General features: G+C 43.8%; 2 protein-coding genes across 7 annotated transcripts; both read right to left on the minus strand.

Annotated features, from left to right (window-relative positions):
• Nucleotides 1-369: 369 nt before the first annotated feature.
• On the minus strand, nucleotides 370-7,380 carry traf3ip2l (TRAF3 interacting protein 2-like). Its single transcript, XM_086115468.1, has 10 exons — nucleotides 7,028-7,380; nucleotides 5,755-5,816; nucleotides 4,274-4,833; nucleotides 4,162-4,198; nucleotides 3,404-3,468; nucleotides 3,242-3,339; nucleotides 2,860-2,928; nucleotides 2,669-2,785; nucleotides 2,513-2,587; nucleotides 370-980 (listed from the first exon to the last, which is right to left on the minus strand). Exons 2-10 carry the CDS (start codon nucleotides 5,781-5,783, stop codon nucleotides 834-836), a joined length of 1,197 nt encoding a protein of 398 aa, XP_085971594.1. The 5' UTR covers nucleotides 5,784-5,816; nucleotides 7,028-7,380; the 3' UTR covers nucleotides 370-833.
• Nucleotides 4,774-20,345, minus strand: chd1l (chromodomain helicase DNA binding protein 1-like). Of its 6 annotated transcripts, XR_015101363.1 has the most exons (27): nucleotides 20,162-20,345; nucleotides 19,942-20,054; nucleotides 19,701-19,807; nucleotides 19,516-19,621; nucleotides 19,420-19,451; nucleotides 19,022-19,103; nucleotides 18,800-18,962; nucleotides 18,429-18,584; nucleotides 18,208-18,297; nucleotides 18,005-18,101; nucleotides 17,345-17,418; nucleotides 17,157-17,267; nucleotides 15,333-15,447; nucleotides 14,892-15,045; nucleotides 14,194-14,389; nucleotides 13,864-14,009; nucleotides 13,552-13,715; nucleotides 11,755-11,954; nucleotides 11,287-11,385; nucleotides 11,058-11,128; nucleotides 10,811-10,925; nucleotides 10,153-10,261; nucleotides 9,506-9,724; nucleotides 8,472-8,553; nucleotides 8,230-8,376; nucleotides 5,755-5,816; nucleotides 4,774-4,833 (listed from the first exon to the last, which is right to left on the minus strand). XR_015101363.1 is itself a non-coding variant. In XM_086115466.1 (26 exons), exons 1-25 carry the CDS (start codon nucleotides 20,253-20,255, stop codon nucleotides 8,254-8,256), a joined length of 3,018 nt encoding a protein of 1,005 aa, XP_085971592.1. In that variant the 5' UTR covers nucleotides 20,256-20,345; the 3' UTR covers nucleotides 7,512-7,800; nucleotides 8,230-8,253. The 6 variants fall into 6 exon arrangements, 4 of the variants coding, with proteins under 4 accessions (XP_085971592.1, XP_085971591.1, XP_085971590.1 ...); XM_086115466.1 differs by lacking the exons at nucleotides 4,774-4,833; nucleotides 5,755-5,816 and adding an exon at nucleotides 7,512-7,800; XM_086115465.1 differs by lacking the exons at nucleotides 4,774-4,833; nucleotides 5,755-5,816 and adding an exon at nucleotides 7,512-7,875.
• Between the last annotated feature and the right edge of the window lie 463 nt (nucleotides 20,346-20,808).

The following is a 20,808-nucleotide window of genomic DNA, read 5'->3' on the forward strand; positions in this document are numbered from 1 at the left end:
TGGAGTTGGGGCCCCCCCCCCTTTTCTTTTAAACTGTCTATTTTCTCCCTACATATTTTTATAGCAATTAAAAAAAAAGATTCTAAATATTTCAGATTTAAATCTATTTAATCTTTCCTATTGCATTATTTTTTATACAGATTTATAAATATATATGTACAGTATTGTATATTATAAATTAATTCTCTCCTCTTTCTGCTACAAATAACAAATCATATAAGGGAAAAGTGGTTAAGATTGTACGACTGTCCGTGTTTTTATGTTATGTTTTATGTTGTGTTTATGATTTGACTTTGTTAACTGTTTTCTTCAGCGCTTTGTTGCAGCTGTTGCGAAAGCGCGATATAAATTAGGATGTATTGTGTTAAATAGAGCCAAAAATGTTTATTTTAAAGGTAAGATTCTATTCAGCAGTTCTGAAATTCTCAGACACACACAAAAAAAGACACAAAAGTCTTTCAAAATAAATTCCAATGCAAAATTCCATGAACTGTTGAGAGAGTCACCCCTCATCCATCCCATCCAAAATGTCTCTTCATCTTCTCACTACTCCTGCTGTCAATTCAAGGAACGTTCTTAGCGGAGAACCTCCCCGACGCGTAACTCCTCAAACCAACCAGAATCTTCTGTAGACCTGACGTCACACGTACTTGGGGTGGCAAAAAACTGCACTTGCAAACAAATTCCTGTGTGTCATTTGACCAAGGCCAGATAAAACAGACTGCCGGGCTTGAATGATGAGTTTAGCATTAGCATCCCCCTCCCCCATCACTTCCTGCCACCTAGAAGGGCCCTGGCGACGATTGTTTCAAAGCATTATTGAGAAAAGGGTTCTAGATGGGGATGGACACGATGGTGGGCAGTTCTCCGATGGGCGGCGGGTTGTACTTCTCAACCCTCATCAGTCGTCGCAGGATGTCGTCGCGGTCGCGCGGCCAACCGTACACGTGCGTGTTCAGCAGCCAGTTAGGAACGTGACACTGCAGATAACACAAAAAGGAGGGTGTAAACACCTTTCTCCACTCTGACCGGTAAAACTGTTCCGATTTTAAGACTGTGGACTGCAGGAAATGATTGTATTGGTCTCTCTATTAATTTGTTCAAAAAGCCTTTGACACCGTGGATCACAGACTATTTGCTCTGTTCTGGATGTTTAACAAAGGGATCCCCCAAGGCTCAGTCCCGGGACCCATTTTATTTTCAATTTACATCAACATGTCTGTGTGCCGTTCTTAAAACAGGGTTCCCACGGGTCCTTGAAATTCATAAAAATCCACAAAAAAAGAACGTATAAAATTATGTTCTTAATTGTCCTTAATTTTCAGGGAAAGCTTAGAAAATCATTAAAATCCTTAAAAATTAACCTGTGGTGTTCATTTCATTTGTGTATGGGCCGAATAAAACGACCATGCTATACATGGACCAATAAAACCCGACCACGTATTGTAAGGCGTTTTTAGCCGAAAAAAACGACCACGTATAGTAAGGCGTTTTGGGCCGAAAAAAACGATCATGGTGTTTTTAGCCAAAACAAATGACCATGTATAGTAAGGTGTTTTTCGCCGAAAAAAACGTCCATGTATAGTAAGGCGTTTTTAGACGAAAAAACGACCATGTAGAGTCAGGCGGTTTGAGACGAAAAAATTGACCATGATTAATAAAAAAACATAGTAAGCCTTTTTGGACGAAAAAAACGACCATGTATAGTAAGGCATTTTTGGACAAAATCTTTAGCCGAAAAAAACGACCATGTATAGTTAGGCGTTTTTAGCCGAAAAAAACGACGATGTATAGTAAGGCCTTTTTACCCGAAAAAAACGACCATGTATAGTAAGGCGTTTTTGGACGAAATTCTTAGCCGAAATAAACGACCATGTATCGTAAGGCGTTTTTAGCCGAAAAAAACGACCATGTATAGTAAGGCATTTTTGGACGAAATTTTTAGCCGAAAAAAACGACCATGTATAGTAAGGCGTTTTTAGCCGGAAAAAACGACCATGTATAGTAAGGCGTTTTTGGATGTAATTTTTAGCCGAAAAAAACGACCATGTATATATAGTAAGGCGTTTTTAGCCCAAAAAAAACGTCCATGTATAGTAAGCTGTTTTTAGCGGGGAAAAAAAACGACCATGTATAGTAAGGAGTTTTTAACTGAAAAAAACCACCATGTATCGTAAGGCGTTTTGGGCCGAAAAAAACGACCACCACGTATAGTAAGGCGTTTTTAGCCGAAAAAAAAAAAAACGACCACGTATAGTAAGGCATTTTGGGCCGAAAAAAACATCCACGTATAGTAAGGCGTTTTTAGCCGAAAAAAAAAACGACCACGTATAGTAAGGCATTTTGGGCCGAAAAAAACGACCATGCATAGTAAGGCGTTTTGGGCCGAAAAAAGCGACCACGTATAGTAAGGCGTTTTTAGCCGAAAAAAGCAAAAGTCCTTCAAAGGTCCATAAATAAAAAACAAGTGGAAGAGTGGGAACCCTGTAAAAGAACTAATGTTCAGTCTTACCTTTTTCGCCCCGGGGAACAAAATGGGAATGAAGCGGAAATTCTTGCTTCCGTTCTGGATGAACTCATTCTGAAGCTGAATGAAAAGAAGCCACGCCGTCAACAAGAAGCGTAAGAGTGTGGGGAAAATTTCCCATTGGGTACGGGTTTTGGGGACCTGTTTGTGGATGTAGACGGTATTGCAAGTCCTCTCGTCGTTGTCGGGGCCGACGTGGGAGGTGGTGACCGTCTCGTGGTACTTTGGGCTGATGATGATGATGATCAGGTACTCTTTCTGAGGGGACGGACGACATCGGTCAGTTTGCGCTGCTGACAAAAAAAAAAAAAAAGGATGCGGCGAGTTTTTACTTCGCTGAGGTAGCGCTCCATGAAGTCGATCTTGCTGATGCTGCGGAACTGCTGCTCGAATATGTCAATCTGAAAGCAGCACATATTTAAGGGCAGTGTTAATGTTCAAGCTTTTTTTTCATTCCGTTCAAACATTTTTTTAAGGTGTTTTTGATGTAAAAACATTTGAGAACCACTGACACAAATAGGTTTGTCGTGAACTTTTTTGCTGCGCCTTAGCTTTATGTTTCTGTGTTAACAATGACCCTTATTTCGAACTGTTCATAATTCCCCTCAACCTTGTTTACAGTTCCATTCATCAAAAGAGCATAACATAAAATAGGAAAGTACACATCCCATGGTGACAAAATTTGAGAAAGGGAAGGGTCTGCAAATCTCATACATGTGTGTCGAAGCCGTTGTGTCGCAGCAGGGCCACGAACTTGATGATCTCGTTGACGTGTGCGTCGTCGTCCGCCTCGTACGTGACGAACACTTTCCCTGAACACGCAGCAACGTTAAAGATGGTCCATCGCGCGATTTTTCTGAGTTGCGGGCCACTTACTCTGCGCCAGGGACAATGACATGCTTTGCGTCGGCGGCTTCTCGGCAGGGGGAACGCTGTGGCCCCTGGAGCAACAAAAATTTGAAATTAAAAATGAATGAAACATTTAGTAGAACAGGTTACTACATATGATTAGTCGGTGGTGAGTATTGGTGGTAAGCTCCGTAGTCATCGTCATTCCCACACAGCAGAGAGAATATATTGCTGCTCCGTATGTTTAGCAGTGGTTTGAATGTTTGACATGCTAATTTCCTTTAGCCTGTCTCTCATGTTTTACATTGTATATTAGCAACAAGCTAGCAGACTTTCAATAGATGAAATGTGTATGACTTGGTTGGACATTTTGGTGTTAAAATCTACTCTGCTTAACTCCCATTTGTTGTATGCTGTGTTTGTATGTGTAACTGTTTACATTAGCTTATTAGCATTAGCATCTATGGAGTTAGCATGAAACTAGTTGTTATGGTTTGGTTGTTTTTGGCATTAAATATACGTTTATTGTGTTTTTATATACAGTGTGTGTGTGTGTGAATAAAAAAATACACACACACACACACACACACAAATTCTGCCTTCATTACTATCTCTCATAGTCTGAATTTTATTTGTACTAGTTATAGTGTGGTGTCTTTTGCTTTTTATATCAATGTTTGAACCAATAAAAATGTTTTTGAAAAATATCTACATACTACGTTCTCTCACTCTCTCTCTCTCTCTCTGTCTGTGTGTGTAAAGAATTCAAAAGCAAAAGAACTCACATTGGAGTGACTTGGCCCCAGGGAGGTCTGCAATCACCTGTGTTGTGACAACACAATCAAAGCTGAGATCAGCACAAGAAAATCGGCGCGGAAACAACAAGTCGAGACTCACAGTGCTGGGGGGCGTAAGCCGCTTGGTACTGATGCCGCGGTAGCTTGATGACCCCCCCGGCGGGGGCGTCGGCGGGATACTGGGCCCAGCAGGCGGCACCCGGCGGCGAGCACATGTACGGCGGCAGCGTCAGGTGGCGGCTGGGCGGCTCGGAGCGCAGCGAGCACGGCTGCTCCAGGCTCAACTTGTGTCCGGATTGGAAGCTCTGGCCGCAGCAGCTGCAGAGTTCTTTGGGGTCCGACCTAGACGGAAGTTCGCTGCTGGGATATCCCGACCAGTCGCCGGAGAAACCGGGCTGCTGCGGCCAGCTGCCGTCCGCCAGACTCGGAAACGGCGTGAGCGGGAAGGAACGGTCGCTCAGGTCGGGGCAGGAATTCATGTCCGTCTCGCGTTCTGTGTCCTGCTCCAAATTTCGCACGCCGAGCCCGGAGGAGGTGCTGGAGGCCCAGCGGTCGTAAAGCGGGGCCGAGTCCAATTTGGGGGTGGCGGTCGCTTCGCGCTGTTCCGCGCTCATGGTCTCATCGTCCTCTTGCGGCGTGTTGCTGTTGCTCAGGAACCAACTGGGCAGGAAGACGTTTACAATTAAACGCCTATTTCGACTGTCTGAACAAAGTATACCACAGAGGTCCATTTTTTAATTCTCAAATATTTTTTGTGACGTACCCTTGAGGGTTCATCATTGAACCCATAGCAACAATGAAGTACTGTTTACTGTTATAAAACGTGCAGACGAGTTAATAATCCAAACCGGCAACGGGAACATTTCTGTAGCTTTTGTTCACATAAGTGTACAAACAAGTACTCTCTTGTGCGGAATGCAGTTTTATGAAACAATCAGTCGTAATAGTCGTCATCGTCCCGACCAGGGATGGGCAAGTTAAAGCACTTCAAACAAACTGTTCTTGTGACTAAATTCACAGTGATTTTGTACTTTTTTTTTTTTTAACTTCTCAGTTCCCACAAATAACTTCTCTGACGCAAGGTCGTTCATTATATGATTTAAGTTTGTCTATGTTAGTTTGTTGAATGAGTTGTAGTGAACTGTCCGCTTTCAATTTAAGTTGCATGTTGTTCACATGAAACTGCGTATGAAACTGTAGCATCCCGTTTAGTTGAATCCGTCCTCCATGTCGAAAGAGAGTCCGTTCCATTTACTCGAGTGACATAACTCGGGAAAATGTCACAAAATCAATCATGGCTGACAGCCGCTCTACGTTCTTCTTCTGTGATGGAGATGAACAGGTGGAAGTGCTACCGAATGATGTCTGCCCACTAGTGGTGAATGGTGTCATGACGACTTAAAAGTGTTCAGATGTGTTTTCACAGTGCTGCCCACCCCTGACCACTGAGAGTGAGGTGAACATTTCCTCGATGATGTTATATGATTACCACAAAGACTTATTTTTGTCAAACTTTTGGTTGCACTTTGGTTGAACAAGTATTTTTTTTTTTCCTAAAAAGCAAGTGAGTTTGTCACTCACCTATTTGGAGATTTGCAAGCCGGCAGCATGATTGAGACTCCTCACATCCATGTGTGTTCACACTGCACTTGACACAAAAGCAAAAAAATTCTAAGTTTCTGAAGCATGGTCCACCATTAAATTACAATCTTTTTACTCGAGTATTTCTGTTAAGAAGAAACGTGACATTTACTCCATTACATTTGGTTATGACTTTTGTGGGATGAATTATACTTGTCAGAGAAATACTAAATACAACCTAGTTTTGACTTTAACTTGAGTATTGTTGTTACTAAGTACCGGTAACGCTCCATTTACCATTTCATCGACGCAATATTTTTAGGGGATAAACTGCAGTCGCCAGAGTAGTTTTGTTGTAACATACATTTTGCTTTTACATTGGAATTTTTGTCACGAGGCATATATTCTTTATCTTCGTGAGATGTGGCTAATAGTACTGCAATTTATGGAGTCCATTGTGAAACGCTTTTTCCGTGTTTCTATGTTTGCATTATGCTGCCCCCAGGTGACCATGCCGTACACAACTGGAGGCTCAGCACAACTCAAATTGCAGCAAAAAAAAAAAAAAAAGAAGATAATTACTTATTGTGCGTCGCATGGAGGCATGAAGAAAAACTCGAGAAAAAAAACCCCCACCACCGATACTAATTGTTAGCCGATCTATGGAGTTTCCCATTATGCGTGAACACTACGTCAGTTTTTTTTTTTAAAGACAGTTATGTGGTTGTATACTCAATGTGTATTTACTTAGTTTTATGTAACGCTCAACAGTTAACTAGTAATTAGAACAATTCAGTTGGTATGCGCGATTTGTGCCACACACACAAGAAAAAAATCAAGAACACACGCACAAACTCGGGGACTTTCTGCCTGCTTTTGAAGTAGTTGACAATTGAGTTGGCCCACGTGCGATGACGTCGATTCTAAAACTAACTACCACTCAAACCAGTACTTCGAAAATCTCGCACATCGGTAAACGAATTAAGTTATAGTCATTCATTCCTTCTGCCACCCGGAGTTGACACTTTCCCACCGAGCTTATCAAGTATGTTGCCAATTTGTTCCATCCAATGACATATGACATTTAAAATGACATTTGCGGTTCTGTATATGACCTCAATCTTTTTTTTTTTTTTGCTCACTTATATTTTTCCTTCGCTCGAGAGCTGACTCAGAAAAAAGGTTCCAGGACGTTCTCTGTGTTGTCACAATATTATTCAAGTATCCTTTTTTTAACCTAAACGACAAGCGAAACAAAAATAAATTGGCTCACCTTAGCTCCAGCCTGCGGTGGTTTGTGAAAATCCTAACCGACGACGCCCAATTCAACTCCCTTAGCCGGAAAACGAGCTCGCTAGGCGGCTACTTTGTGGGGAATCGTCCGCCGTGTGGTACCCCCCCCCCCCCCCCTCTTCGGTTCGGTCTTGTGATTTGATGTGAGGTGCACTCGTCGAGTGTCTGTCTGTGGCTTTCCTGCTAGTCACGCCCGCCGCCTACTTCCCACGCAGTGTCAGGTATTTTACTCAACTTTACAAAACACGTGCGCCTAATAGCTGCATACACGCATGAGGCTGGTGGTTTTGTTTTGTCATTTCATTTATTAAATAATTTTATTTAAAGGGTGAACTTTACACACTGCAAAAATAGCGTTTGTTGCCTAAGAAACAGATTAAACTACTTGAAACACTGCAAATATAGCATCTGTTGCCGTTCCTAAAAATTAAGACTTTACTATAAATGAAACCTGAACATTTAAATACTTTTGAAGCGTATTTGTTTTATTCCTTATTCCATTCCAACTGTACTTGAAGTGTGTTTGCAGGAGCTGAAGTCAATGTAGATGAAACGTTTTGGCTTCATTCACAAAGGATGTGAAATAAAACCCAATGACACTGGTTGATGCAGAGAGACAAAGATAAAAAGAAGAACAACGCAAAGATCTCCAGTCCTCTCCAGGTGCCGCTCCTGCTGTGGAAACGACTGAACACGAGTGGTCCAAGCGCAGATCCCTGCGGGACTTCTACACATAGCTTCTTGATTACCAATCTGGAGGCAATAAATATGTTTTGAAACCCATTTCAGGATGTGGTGGTCCAGTTGCATGAAAAGCCACACTCAAATCTGATAGGACAAGTACAGAAACAAAAACGTCAGGCACTAACAGGCCAATGCTATTTTTCATCACTAATACGACAATTCAGGGTATCAATATGATATTGACATAAATGCAAGCCATAAAGCATTCATCATGCTATGGTGGAGGGCTACTCTTGAAATATTCTCAGTACAACCGTCTTTTTTTTTTTTACGGAAATCAAAGAAATCTTTTGGAAGTATATCTGTAGGCGCAACCACAAGCCCCAAAGGAAAACACATTTTTGTCATTGTGTGCACTTGAAGTCCGCGTCATCAATCACTTTCTGACAGCTGGAGGTCGTATCCCCAGACAGACATTGACGAGTGAATTGCTCTCACCTTTAAGTAAAACACGCACAAGTGTTATGTAAGCACGTGTGTGAAGCGTGCGCTGTGGACTAGTCTCTGTTGGGAGAAGCAGGCCTCCAGCCAGTCCTTGCGCACAGGCACGACCCGATCGTAGCGTCGCGTCAGCTCACGCAGCTCCTGCTTTCGCACACAGCAAAACCAAGAACGCCCTAAATGATCACCTTTAACATCAATGCGTTGTCAGAGATGCTAAAGATTCCCCGTGGGGTAACCTGAGAGTGGACTTCGTGCTCCACCTCGGCGACGATGTGCGTCACCTCATCGCTCATCACCTCCTCTTCGTCGCCGTCGTAAGTGCACCGCAGCTAAGGAAATCTTGAGCTGCAAACTCGTGTATATAAACGCACCCGAAAGTCGAGACGACGCACTAGAACGAGCGAGAAAAAGAGAGCAAATGTAGAACGATCAATTTTGATATTGCGATGCGAGCAGTAATTAATTTTATTCCAGTGTGTGTCCAGTGCCGCGATTTTGTGTGTCCAATTGTTAAAATTGCGAAGTTAAGTCCGTGTCATGGCGACGAGTTATGTGCTTAGTTAGCATTCTATGCTAAGTTCGGTACGGCGTTAGCTTCATTCTGGCTTCTCTCTCTCCGTAAGTAGGCTTAATAAGTTATCGTAGTGATTTTTGTGTAGTGAGCCACTAATTTATTTATTACGAACAGAATCAGAATATCATTTATTTGCCAGGTATGCAAGAAACACACAAGAAATTTACCTGGCGGGACGCTGTAAAGCAAGCTTAAGTTATGCCGCGGCTGCAGTGTGAGTCATGCAATATTTCATATTTAATACTATTTCGTTGTTTTTAAACACCATTTTCCACGTATTGAATGTTATTCGACGTTTTGCGGAGAATTTTTAGAGTTTAATTTTTTCAAAATGCATTTCAATGGCCATCAATTCTATGCAAATGTTTACGATTTGTGGGCCCAATACCCTCCAAACACTAAGGGTTGAATATATTATGAATAAGTTGTTTAAATATATTGGTCCATCTTCTGATTGGATTGGTGATCTGTTGTCGTTTTTTAATCACTAACTGCTGATTTTGTAAAGCTTTTTTTTTTAATTTTTTTACAAAAAGTGGCAAGTCTAAGTTGTCATGTTATAATGCTGATGGCCTCACATCTGTCCAAATGACACAAACCAAAATAGAAAAAAATAAAATGCACAGTGACTTTTGGGACAGCCTGTAATATTTTCAGTGGGGTTTTTTTCTGCACAGATGCGGTTATCAAGGATATGTGATGAGGTAGCGGGCCAGTCTCTTCCTGTCCGTTGCCGTCAGGTTGTAGAAAAACACGCGGATTCCCCTCATGAAACTTGGCAGCTCAGAGGAGGTCCGGGGGGAGGACGGGCCTGCCTGCTGTGCATTTGCGGTCGAGCTGTGCGCCTGCGCTTCCGAGGAGGAAGCCGAAGAGGTGGCGGGGGAGTCGGCCGTGTTTTTGCGACTGTGATAGTATCTGTCAGCTAGGTTCAGGGAAGGAGGAGGTCCAAAGGGGCGTTAATGGGAGATGATGTTTATGATACATCGTTGAGGTGGGGTGGAAATGTTTTGAGAATTTTCAAAGTTGGAAACTTCCCATGGGAATGAACAGGAATTTATGGGGATAAAGCAGGAATTGACTAAAGTGCAGGTTGTTTTGATAGGGAACTGTAGTTGGAGAAAATTAAAATGAACAACAAAACTAACCACAAAAAATAATGAAGTCTAGGCAAAACTACAGACTAAAAATTATTAAGCAAGTATTCAAATTTACAAGGGAAAAAAGTAAAAATGTTATTTTTAGAATTGTGTCAGGCCAATCCCCGAAGATAACACTGAACTACAGATGTGCTCACATGCACTGCAAGGTTGCCACTTGCAAGCAAAAAAAAAAAAAAAGGATACATGAACGTGGGGATGCCTCTGGAAGCCAGATGTTTCCTGATCAGGCGCTCCGTGCCGTACCAGTTGAAGCCCTTGGTGGCGTGGCCGATGCGAGGCAGGTGCACGCTCGCTTGAGGATGCAGAGAAAGAGGGAAAGGGAAATTCTCAACAAGCGTTCCCATCATTTGTAGTCCTCGCTCCTATTGAAGTCTCAGCCAGCTGTGTGACCTCGGAGCCCGCATTCCGCTGTAGCCACAAAGGCACCGCGGCAGTGACGGGGGGAGAGAATGTCCCAGCATATCCCGTCAGTCGAGTCTAACCATGAATACAACAAACTGCTGTGGCGGCGACAACAAGACATTGCTCAAACACGCACTGTGTGAAACTAGAAGACGTGCCAAGCCAACAAGCTATTTTCAGAACTAAGTCTACTGTGCTCGTAAAAAAAAATGTTTTTCTTGAATGAATAAATCACTGTATTGTAAAAAAAAAACAAAAACAATTCTCTTTCTTGGAGAAAGAAAGACCAACTTGAAAAGAACGTGCCGTATCCGACAGCTGCGGCTGTTTTGGAACTGCTGCATAAATATCGATTTTTTTGTTTGTTTTTTTGTATGATCTGTGTACCTAATGAAGTGTCTGACTAAGTGCGTTTGTATTTCCGAGGATGCATTTCCACCTTGTTTCCGTTTGGCGGCGGCATGAATCTTCCTCAGGCCTTGGTCGAGCGCCGTGAGGAAGATGCCCGACAACTTGTTGTCTCGGTCTCGCTGCTGCGCGACGACGAGGGCCAGCTGAGGAGGATGTTCAAAAGGCAACTCAACGCAAATATCTGACAGACGTCGCTGGCTGTATCACAATGGAAATCGGGGGAGGAAGTCACCCACGCCCTCGCACGCGCAAGCCAGCAGATGCTCGGAACCTACGTGATCGTTCCCGTCCAGTCGGGACTGTTTGTCATCGATGGGGAAAAACAGAACGCTTCCGAGATCCAAGTCTATGGAGGGGGAGGGGGGGGGGACAAAACAATCAATAGCTTTTACAGGTCGTCTACAGAAGCACGTTGAAGACTTTTGGCGGCTTCCAGTTTTGTTCCAATTCGGATTCGACCTCCGCCGTTATGCCAAAGAAAATCTTTTTTTATTTCTCTCCTACCTTTCATCTCTCCCGCCAGCTTGTACTGACGTCGAGGTTCATCCGAGCGCACCTCCAGCGCGGTGAACAAGCCTCCCTTGCCCCACCGGCCCGAGTCATCTGACAGCAACACAAAGCGGAGTAAGTCAGTCAGTTTATCTTATGCATTTATTTTCAAGGCACCATATTTCGTTTTTTTTTTTTTAGGTTTCATTTGAGGGAGGGAGGAAAAAAAAAAGATGAGGTGATAATGCAGTGACGATGACACACGCCCCCCCACACACACACACACACCATTCAACATCAATGCGACCCGGAATGAAACTGAATTGGACACCCCGCTGATAATCGACTTTTGAAAAGGAATGCAAAAGCTAATCTCACCTCGACGGGCGCAACCACAATATAACGAAGAGGGAGCGAACGCATCACATCATGTTTTTTTGTTTGGGGGGGGGGGGGTGCGCAAAGGGTGGTTTTGGTACATACCGACACAGTGGACAATGATGGCGTCCCCACGCGCGGCATGAGGATGCGTCACGTCTCCCAGGACGTAGTGGATGGCGCCGCTCTCCGAGTCGGCCGAGCTCACGCTGCTGCCGTCCTCCTCTTCGTCTTCTTCGTCTTCATCGCTGTCCGCAGACTTCAGGCAGCGAGATCGGTAACCGCAGGACGCCCACCAGGCCATCCTGCGTGCAAAGACGGCGCCGATTACAAGACGGAAGAAGCGGTGCAACGGTCCACTAAGTCGGTGCTTTCCCCGGGTAGCGTTTGCTGAGGGGAAAAGAGCCCATTTTGCTTCATCGGTGCAAACGTTACAGTATTTACTTGCGGCAAAATGATCCGCATCACGGATTTTGATGGCCCTTTGCTTTAGCCATTCAGAACAGATGAGAACCTTCCCAAAAAGTTGGAAGCAATCGTCCCAAATTCAGATTCAGTGGGAGTGGTTGAGTCCAACCTTTGAGAACTGGTTCATTACGTTGATGTTCGCTTCAGAACAGTTCGTCGTTCACTTCTCTGCAATACGGTGGCACCTCTACGTATGAAATTAATTGGTTCTGGAAGAAATTTCTTAACTAGAAAGGTTCGTAAGTAGAGAGGTGTTTTCCTCTTAACCAATGGCGTGCTAGCTAATAGCCAATGGCAGAGCAGCTCTAAGTATGTTGCGTTCAGGAAACTCGGAGCTACGAGTAGAAGCCCATTCTGTATTTTTCCCTTTCGTGTCTTGAAATTTCTTTTGTAACAAGAGGCAATGTTTTCCTGTTGAGGCGTTTCGTAACTTGGACTTTTCGTATGTAGACGGGTACCCACTGTATTGTGGATTTCTCAACTATTTATAGAGCACTTTAAAAAAAGGGGTGTCAAACTCATTTTTGTCACGGGCCGTGATGACTGAACTTTTTGAAACCGGATAACTGTTTAATCACCTCCACATGTTACGTACACAGCACACAACAAATTGATGGACACCTCGTTTTGAAATCAGAAGTCAAGAATAATGACTTGTTTAAACTTTTTTTTTTTTTTTACCTAAATGTAATAAGGGGGTTGGAAATGAGAAAATGCTTCATACAAACAACAATAAATAATAAAATAAATAAATTTACGAAGCCAGTAGAAAGCAGAAAAAAACGGTTAAACTAAAAAAAAAAAGCGATTGTTTTTCATTGGGGTTTACTAGGATTGATCTGTCAGCCGATTTGATCTCTTTTTAAAATCTGCAAAAACCGGCTATACTCCGATTTGTTTATCGTCCGTCGGAATTTATCGCTTGGCCTATCGTTTTGACAGTCAACGGGCAAATCTGAATTCCAAGTTGCAAATCTTCAGCGGAGGACCGTCATTGAGAACAACGAGGAGAAGCAGAGAAGGTCCCCAACTATTGTAACCTCTGGTTAATAGTCTCTGTTCCCACAGAGCAGAGAGAATATATGCCTGAGAGTATTTTTTTGTATGTGCTGCCACACAGTGGAAAAGCAGGAAATGTTTGAAGGTTAATAATTACTGTATCGTCTAGCCAAGCTCATTTCCGTTAGCCCGTCTATGGCATTTTTCCGTGTACCTTAGAGTTGACCGAGCAAACATGCGCTCTGTGAAAATACGATTTTGTGTTGAAATATCTTGTGCAGTCACAACACTCCGAGTAACAGAAGCTACATTTAGTTTTGTGTACTCGCTTTTCATGACATCTGTCGGGTGGTGTGTCGTAAGATTTTGCGGGGGGGGTTGTAAAAAATGAGCGCAGGCTCAAGAAAGGTTGGGAAACACTGTGCGGGCTTTTACTTTTTCTTGTACTTGTGTTCCTCCTGCTTCTTCTTTGCCTCTGCCTGGTATTTGGCCCGCTTGGCCGCCGCCTCCTGGCGCTTCCGTCGCCGCATCTCCAGTTCCGCCTGGGTGAGAGGGCGCCGCTTTCTGGTTGGGAAGATGAGCCCCGCTGCCGGCGACACCTGCAAGAAGTGGTTTGACAGATGCTGTCGAAAAACGACACGTCGCATTCCCGGTACTTGAAATATCAGGTATGTTCACGCCCTAAATCAAAGTTAGGGATTCGGAGTGGCACCGAGTGGTCTATTCGAACGAGAAAGGAAGTCATACCTCGGTTTTGTTCCGCAGACTTCGACCTTCGGCGCCGGCGTTCTGCTGCTCGGCCAGCTGTTCATCCAGCAGCCGCTGGAAAGTGGTCCGGTCCTCCGAGCTGGGGTCCTTGCTGTAGTCTTTGCCCTCGAAGCAGTACATGTGGTCTGCGAGGATAATATACGGCGGGAGATACTTTAACTCATTCACTCCCAAAGACGTTTTTAAACGTCTTTTCAGACTTGGTCCAGAATTGGCTGGTACCGAATGAGTTAAATGCCAAAATCGCGATATAAAACCAGGTGACTTCACCGGAGATCACGTTGAGAAAGTTCCACAGCGGAAACATACTCTGCCTGTCAGATTCCAAGTCGCCGCCGTCGTCGTCCTCTCGCAAGGAGGAAGGTTCTTCGCCGGCCTCGTCTTGGTCGTCCGTCCAACAACCGTTGCGGGAGGCGCCGAGGATCTTCTCCACTTTCACGTCTTGGATGGAGCTCTCGCCGGAGGAGAGCAGCTTGTCCACACCAAACTTCAAGATCTCACCGAGCTAAAGGAAGGCAAATTTAAGATGGCATTTAAAGAAAAATTTTCACCTTTCTTCACTAAATCTGCCCACCAGAAAGGTGCAATATAAACTCAATATTGTGTAACAGCATTCAAAGAGATTTTGGAATATTTTATATACATTTTAAAACCTATTTTGCTTTCGGAAGCCACATTTATGAAAGACCACATAAAAAGATCTCAATATTCAATCACAATATTTTGCGCTATTTTCATTCCGAATGCCAAATTGGACATTTTACGACTATGCAATTTAAAAAAAAAAAGTTTTTTTCTGAAACCTGATCATCACTGCGAATAGCGCCAATGCCAATTTTCCTCATTTGTCTTTTGGGTGATCATGATTCAGCCCTATGAGCTCTTGACTCGCGACACAAAGAGTCAGAGCAAAACATCTTGTATCGGCGCAAACAGGATGTGAGGTGCCTATCATTGAAATACAAGGGAAAGAGATGGGGAGGGGTTGGGGGGCGGGGGGTGCTCACATGCAGTCCCGCCGCCGCAGACTGCGCTCGCTCCAGCAGAGAGAAGCGGCCCTCTTCGATCACCGCGTTGGTGAGTGCCAGCTTGGAGACGGCGCGCGAGTACATGATCTCCTCCACCGTGTCTCTGGCCAGCAGGCGGATGACCTTCACCGGCCTGCAATCGGGATTTTGAAAATGAATAAGATACCCAACAAAGATAAATTAGAAAATAATAATAATAAATTCAGGGACTGATTGATCTGTTGCAGGTTAATCATTATTGGTGCACGAAAGGGTTGGAGAGCCCGTAGACTCAATTCAGATTTGTTTGTAAATACATTTTGCTTACATGTGAGAAGCTAATCGCGAAAAACGTGCAAAGATAGAGAATGACCCCCCCCCCCCCCCGCAAAAATATAATAATAATAAATCATCCTAAATTATAATATCGTTGATGGGCACCTGTGCTGGCCAATCCGGTGGCAGCGTGCGGCTGCCTGCAAGTCATTTTGAGGGTTGAAGTCGCTGTCAATGAAAATGACGGTGTCGGCGGCTGTGAGGTTCAAGCCGACGCCTCCTGTACACACACACACGTCAAACATGACACAAATACAAGTGTCATGTACAAAAAAATGTATATATATTTTAAACAAAAAAAAAAAAGGGGTTTTATAAAAATATGGAAGTACAATCCTGCACCCTTACATTTAAATTTAGGAAAAATATGAAGAGATTGGGAGTCATTTATCAGATGAAATAGAAAAGTTCCTTTTACTTGAACATATTCTCATCAAGGGCGGCCCGGTAGTCCAGTGGTTAGCACGTCGGCTTCACAGTGCAGAGGTACCGGGTTCGATTCCAGCTCCGGCCTCCCTGTGTGGAGTTTGCATGTTCTCCCCGGGCCTGCGTGGGTTTTCCCCGGGTGCTCCGGTTTCCTCCCACATTCCAAAAACATGCGTGGCAGGCTGTTTGAACACTCTAAATTGTCCCTAGGTGTGAGTGTGAGCGCGGATGGTTGTTCGTCTCTGTGTGCCCTGCGATTGGCTGGCAACCGATTCAGGGTGTCCCCCGCCTACTGCCCGGAGACAGCTGGGATAGGCTCCAGCACCCCCCACGACCCTCGTGAGGATCAAGCGGTACGGAAGATGAATGAATGAATGAATATTCTCATCAACAGAAAAATCGGAGAAACCGACCACTTCGCAGAGGTCTCCATTTTTTTTCCCCAGAGCTGTCTACATCACGCGACTGTCAAGAGTTAGCAGAACTTACCTCATAATCGGTGTTGGGCGGTTAACACTATCAGACGCATTGATCTACATTTATAACCGCAATTCAATTACTGGCTCCATGAAACTGTGTTTACAGATTGACAACTCTCTAGTCTCTTCATTTCTCTTGTCTGTACCGCTTCCAAGACGGGGATGTAGATATTGGATCTTTCATCCAATAAGATGTCGAGATCCGTGTTGCCACACGAATCGACTCTCCCCGGCACCTTGACAATCCCGTCGTGTCATCTGTGTTAGCAATGGGACCGTTTCACGAGCCAATCACATTCGATGTTATCAGTATTTTCCCGTCATCATTTGTTTTCATTTTTGACCGTCTAAAGATTAAAAAATAAAATTAAAAAAAATCGGCAAATCAAGACAAGCGATTTAAAAATATATATGTTTAAAGTTATTTGGACAGTTACACCAATATTTTCATTTTTAGCGCAAGTTAACTCATTTAGTACCAGCCAATTCTAGACCAAGTCTGAAAAGACGTTTAAAAACGTCATTGGGAGTGAATGAGTTAATATCGGCACCATATATCAACTATTGGCATCCTTGACGACGAGTCTGTTCGTATCAGCCCTGAAGAAAACAGTCCATCTACTGTATATTTTATAAACAGCATCCCTGGTGAGTATACAGTACGACATATTTTATTTTTCATTTGCTGCGGAACGTTTACGTGGTACCCTAGCGTGCTCTTTAGATTGCATTTTGATATAGTTTGTAGTTTGCGAGGATAATGCTAGCATAAAAAAAAAATATATATATATATATATAAAAACAAAGTCAGCCTCCCTATTGACTATCGAGCAAGTGACAGGAAGTGGCTGCGCTTCACACGGCGCGATGGCCTTGTTTTCATCTGTGAGCATCATCCTGCCGCAGCTCTTATCTGCCGTCATCAGGCCCTCGCTTTCCTCTCTCGTTCGCTCGCACGCGGCGCTGACAAGCACACGTTTTAGCTGATGATGCGAGATGCCAAGAGCGCGCGAGTTTGCCTCACCTGCTTTGGTGCTTAGCAGGAAGACAAAAATGTCCGTGCTGCTGAAGTTCTTCACCGCCAGGTTGCGTTCTTCGCCGCGGACCGAGCCGTCAAGGCGCTCGTAGCTGAACCCTGCACGGGGGGGGGGGAGTAGTTCGGTTTTTGTGCGGTCACAATGTGAGACACACCTGCTGGTTCAGAGCGCTGACCTCTGTACTCCATGTAGTCCTGAAGAATGTCCAGCATCCTGGTCATCTGAGAGAAGAGCAGAACACGATGGCCGCTAGAAGAGAGCAGAATTTTAAAAAATAAATGCATGTTTGAAGGGATCCAATTGAAATAGGAAGCCGATTAAAATGCTTCTTCAAACAGAAGTTTGTGAAAATGTACAGGAATGAAATTGTCCATCAGCTCATTAAATTATTCCTTAATGTTGAATAATTTAATAAATTTGTCATATATTAACATTTTTAATCTTTTTTTAAATTTATTTAATGCATTTCGAAACATCATAGAAATTACGTTATAGGGTCTTTAAATACAGTACATTTTCCTTTATTTACTGTCATTTTATGTAACGGCATTTAAAAAAATGATAAACTCTTCACTTATCACTTTTTATTTTTAATTGATTTGAATTACTTTTTTTGAATGCTTGTTTAATTAATGGTCAAATTATTTAATTTATTACATTTATCTAATGACACATTCATAACATTTATATTGAGTTAATGGAATTTTCCATTCGTTTCACTGAGTGCGGATCGGCTTTTGTTACGTATTTCAAGACATTTTCCTGTATTTAAATTTCCAGCAAAAGTCGAGCGTTCCACTCCGATCCACTCAGCGGCGGCAACAAAGTCACATACTCTTGCTGCAGGTAGGCCAGCATGCTGTCGAGGAGGCAGAGTTTGCCGCTGGCTTCGATCAGATGTTCCCCCATTTCAAACGGCTCGGGCTCCACTCCTGGGCAAGGATGAAATTTAAAAAAATTTAAAAAAAACAAAGAAACGTTGAATCCCCCAACGAGAACCTCGGATGTGGCACCCGAAGGGAGGCTGGAGTTCCTTACCATCAAACAGATACGGGTGGTCCACGCACTTCCTCAGCTGAATCAAGATGTTCAGCAGACGGGTCTTGTTTTGCTCGCTGCCAAAAGCCTCTGAGAGCACATCGTTAGCAAAGGAGTGAGAAGCATGCAGATGTGCCAGGCACATCACCTCAGTCAAATTGCTCCATTTGCTGCTCTCGTGCGGGATTCTCTGTGTGAAATGGACTGGAAAGGACTCTCACCGACATCCTTCATCAGGAGGGCTTTGTAGTATTTCTTCTGCAGCGCCGACATGCCGTGGTACACCACCAGTTCCGTCTTTTTGGGCAGGTCCACCGCCACCTCCGACTTGACCCGGCGGAGCAAGAAGGGCTCCAGAATGCTCTGGAGTTCGGCAGCTGGGTGGGGCGACACACAACATCTGACATCCACGCTTGTATGTAAAACGTATTTTTTTTTTCCCTCATTATTTCATAACAAGAGTGGCAATGTAACAATGCGTACTTTAACATTGACGTGAAGTTGAAAACAATGTGCATGCTTCAACGGAGTTTAAAAACCTGATATCAAGGAGTAATAAGGAATCACAATTTAATTGACGATGACATCATACCAAGTGCGGGTCGACTGCGCACATCGACGTAAGACTGGGCGAAGCCGTCGGCGTCGTCCTCTGAGAAGATGGCGGGTTGGATGAAACTTAGCAAGGAGTAGAGCTCCTGGAGGTTGTTCTGGATGGGCGTGCCGGTCAGCAGAACCCGGAAGCCCACCGAGAACTAGACAGGAAGTCATTAGCGGGAGCAATAATGAAGACGACGGTGGTGCCAGCCAGTACCTCCATCAGGGTCTTGCGCAGCAAAGAGTTCTGGTTTTTGAGCCGGTGAGCCTCGTCTACGACCAGAACCTTCCACTTAAACCTGCAGGGAGGGCGCCAACAGTGAAACGTAATGAAAAGCAATTCCAATTCCATGATTCCAAAGCTCATTGGCCGCGAGGGAATGAATAATTGGTGTTCCTAGCAGATGAAATAACAACAGACCACGGACTCCCGCTAGTGGAGAGGTTGGTGAACTACAGTGTTTATAAACATGACAGCGAGCACGGACGCTATCTAGCGGGCAAGTTGGTGAATTACAGTTTTCATGAATTTGACAGCTTAGCTTTGGGATGACGATGGAAGCAATTTAATGACAATTTTAAATACGACAATTGAATTTTTGAGAAGACACTCACCGTCTCAGGAAGGAAGCATCTTTGAGGCAGAGCTGAAAAGCAGATGATTTTTAAAAACAGAAAAATAAACACACACGCTCGTCCATGCTCACACACCTCGTATGTGGTGAGCAGGACAAGGAAGTCCTGCGTGTCCCCTTGGATCTCAACCCGTCTGTCTTTATCTCCCTTGTAGCACAGCACAGTCAAAGATGGCGAGAAACTGCGGGGGGAGAGACAGATGCTGAGACTTTTACAAGCGAACATGATTATTTTATGTTACGGGACTTGAACATGTGTACCGTTCCAACTCACTCCTCCAATTCTCCATGACGGATAGCGGGCTAAGAACCAAAAACGGACCTTTGACATCAAGAGCGCCCGCCATGTACACCAACAGGCTGATGGTCTGAAGGGATAAAAACATAACAAGGACACACCCATAATAATGTGGATCACACAATGTGTGGACCACATCTCAGAATATGATTAAAAAAAATAGATTTAAACTCAAGATGGATGAACATGTTCATTGTCTCAGACCTGACAAGTTTTCCCCAAGCCCATCTCATCTCCCAGGATGCATCCCTGCTGGTTTTTCAGGCACTGAGTCAGCCACTGGACGCCATGCAACTGGTAAGGCCTCAGCTGGATCCCTGTTTGAAGGCCAAAACACTCCAATGACACAAAGTCCATGTTAGCTTCCTGACGACTGGATAAACTCATTGAAACTTCACGTTGAGTGTTACGTTCTAAAAGTTACCCTTTAAACCCCAACGCTGCAAGTCGCTCTGGGTCAAAGACGTCTTCTTTTTGACGGGCACGCTGTTTTTAATCATCAGCAATAATTCTTTCATGTTTCCACACCGGAGGAACCAAAACAAAACAAAAACTACTGTAGTGTACAAAAGTGCGTTCTAAGTACCATGTCCCGACTAGTCGGTCAAACACTTCCGCCTTCATCACGTGGTGCAGGAAGTTATTCAAAACTTCCCGCGACAGTTGCAACGTTCAGGTTTATACCACAACGATGCATTTTTCAGCGAGCCAAAGCCACCCTATTTTGTTATTTTCACATCCGAGCCGACAAACAATTTAGTCATATTCCCAAATCAGGTGTGATATAAAAAAATGAAAAATACAGACGAGACTGCCAAACACTTCCGCCTCTGTCACGTGACTCGGAAAGTCTGAACCGGTTTGCTCCATACGAAAAGTCACAAACCGCAAAACAGAGTCTCGTTTTTGGTGGCCGTGTTTTTTCGTTGTTTTTTTTTTTAATTCCGTCAAGTTTCAATAAAAAAGAACTGGGAAAAAAGAAATATAGAAGCTTGGGGTTTCGCAAGTGTGTTTATAAAGAGACGAAAATCTCTTTACGCTTGCCTGGGATTTTTATTTCAATTCTTTATG

Source organism: Hippocampus guttulatus, chromosome 7 (assembly GCF_054856545.1).
Source record: "Hippocampus guttulatus isolate MCC_2025c chromosome 7, RoL_Hgut_1.0, whole genome shotgun sequence".
In the NCBI taxonomy this organism is placed as follows: domain Eukaryota; kingdom Metazoa; phylum Chordata; class Actinopteri; order Syngnathiformes; family Syngnathidae; genus Hippocampus; species Hippocampus guttulatus.

Excerpts from the sequence above, each read along its gene's own strand:
- traf3ip2l (XM_086115468.1), bottom strand. The coding sequence starts at position 5,783 with ATGCTGCCGGCTTGCAAATCTCCAAATAG. Across the intron at positions 3,469-4,161 it reads TGGGGCCAAGTCACTCCAAT|GGGCCACAGCGTTCCCCCTG; the intron begins GTGAGTTCTTTT and ends TTGTTGCTCCAG. Across the intron at positions 2,929-3,241 it reads ACAACGGCTTCGACACACAT|ATTGACATATTCGAGCAGCA; the intron begins GTATGAGATTTG and ends TGCTGCTTTCAG.
- chd1l (XM_086115466.1), bottom strand. The coding sequence starts at position 20,255 with ATGAAAGAATTATTGCTGATGATTAAAAACAGCGTGCCCGTCAAAAAG. Across the intron at positions 19,622-19,700 it reads TGGAGGAGTGAGTTGGAACG|TTTCTCGCCATCTTTGACTG; the intron begins GTACACATGTTC and ends CTCCCCCCGCAG. Across the intron at positions 18,298-18,428 it reads CCTCCTGATGAAGGATGTCG|AGGCTTTTGGCAGCGAGCAA; the intron begins GTGAGAGTCCTT and ends ATGTGCTCTCAG.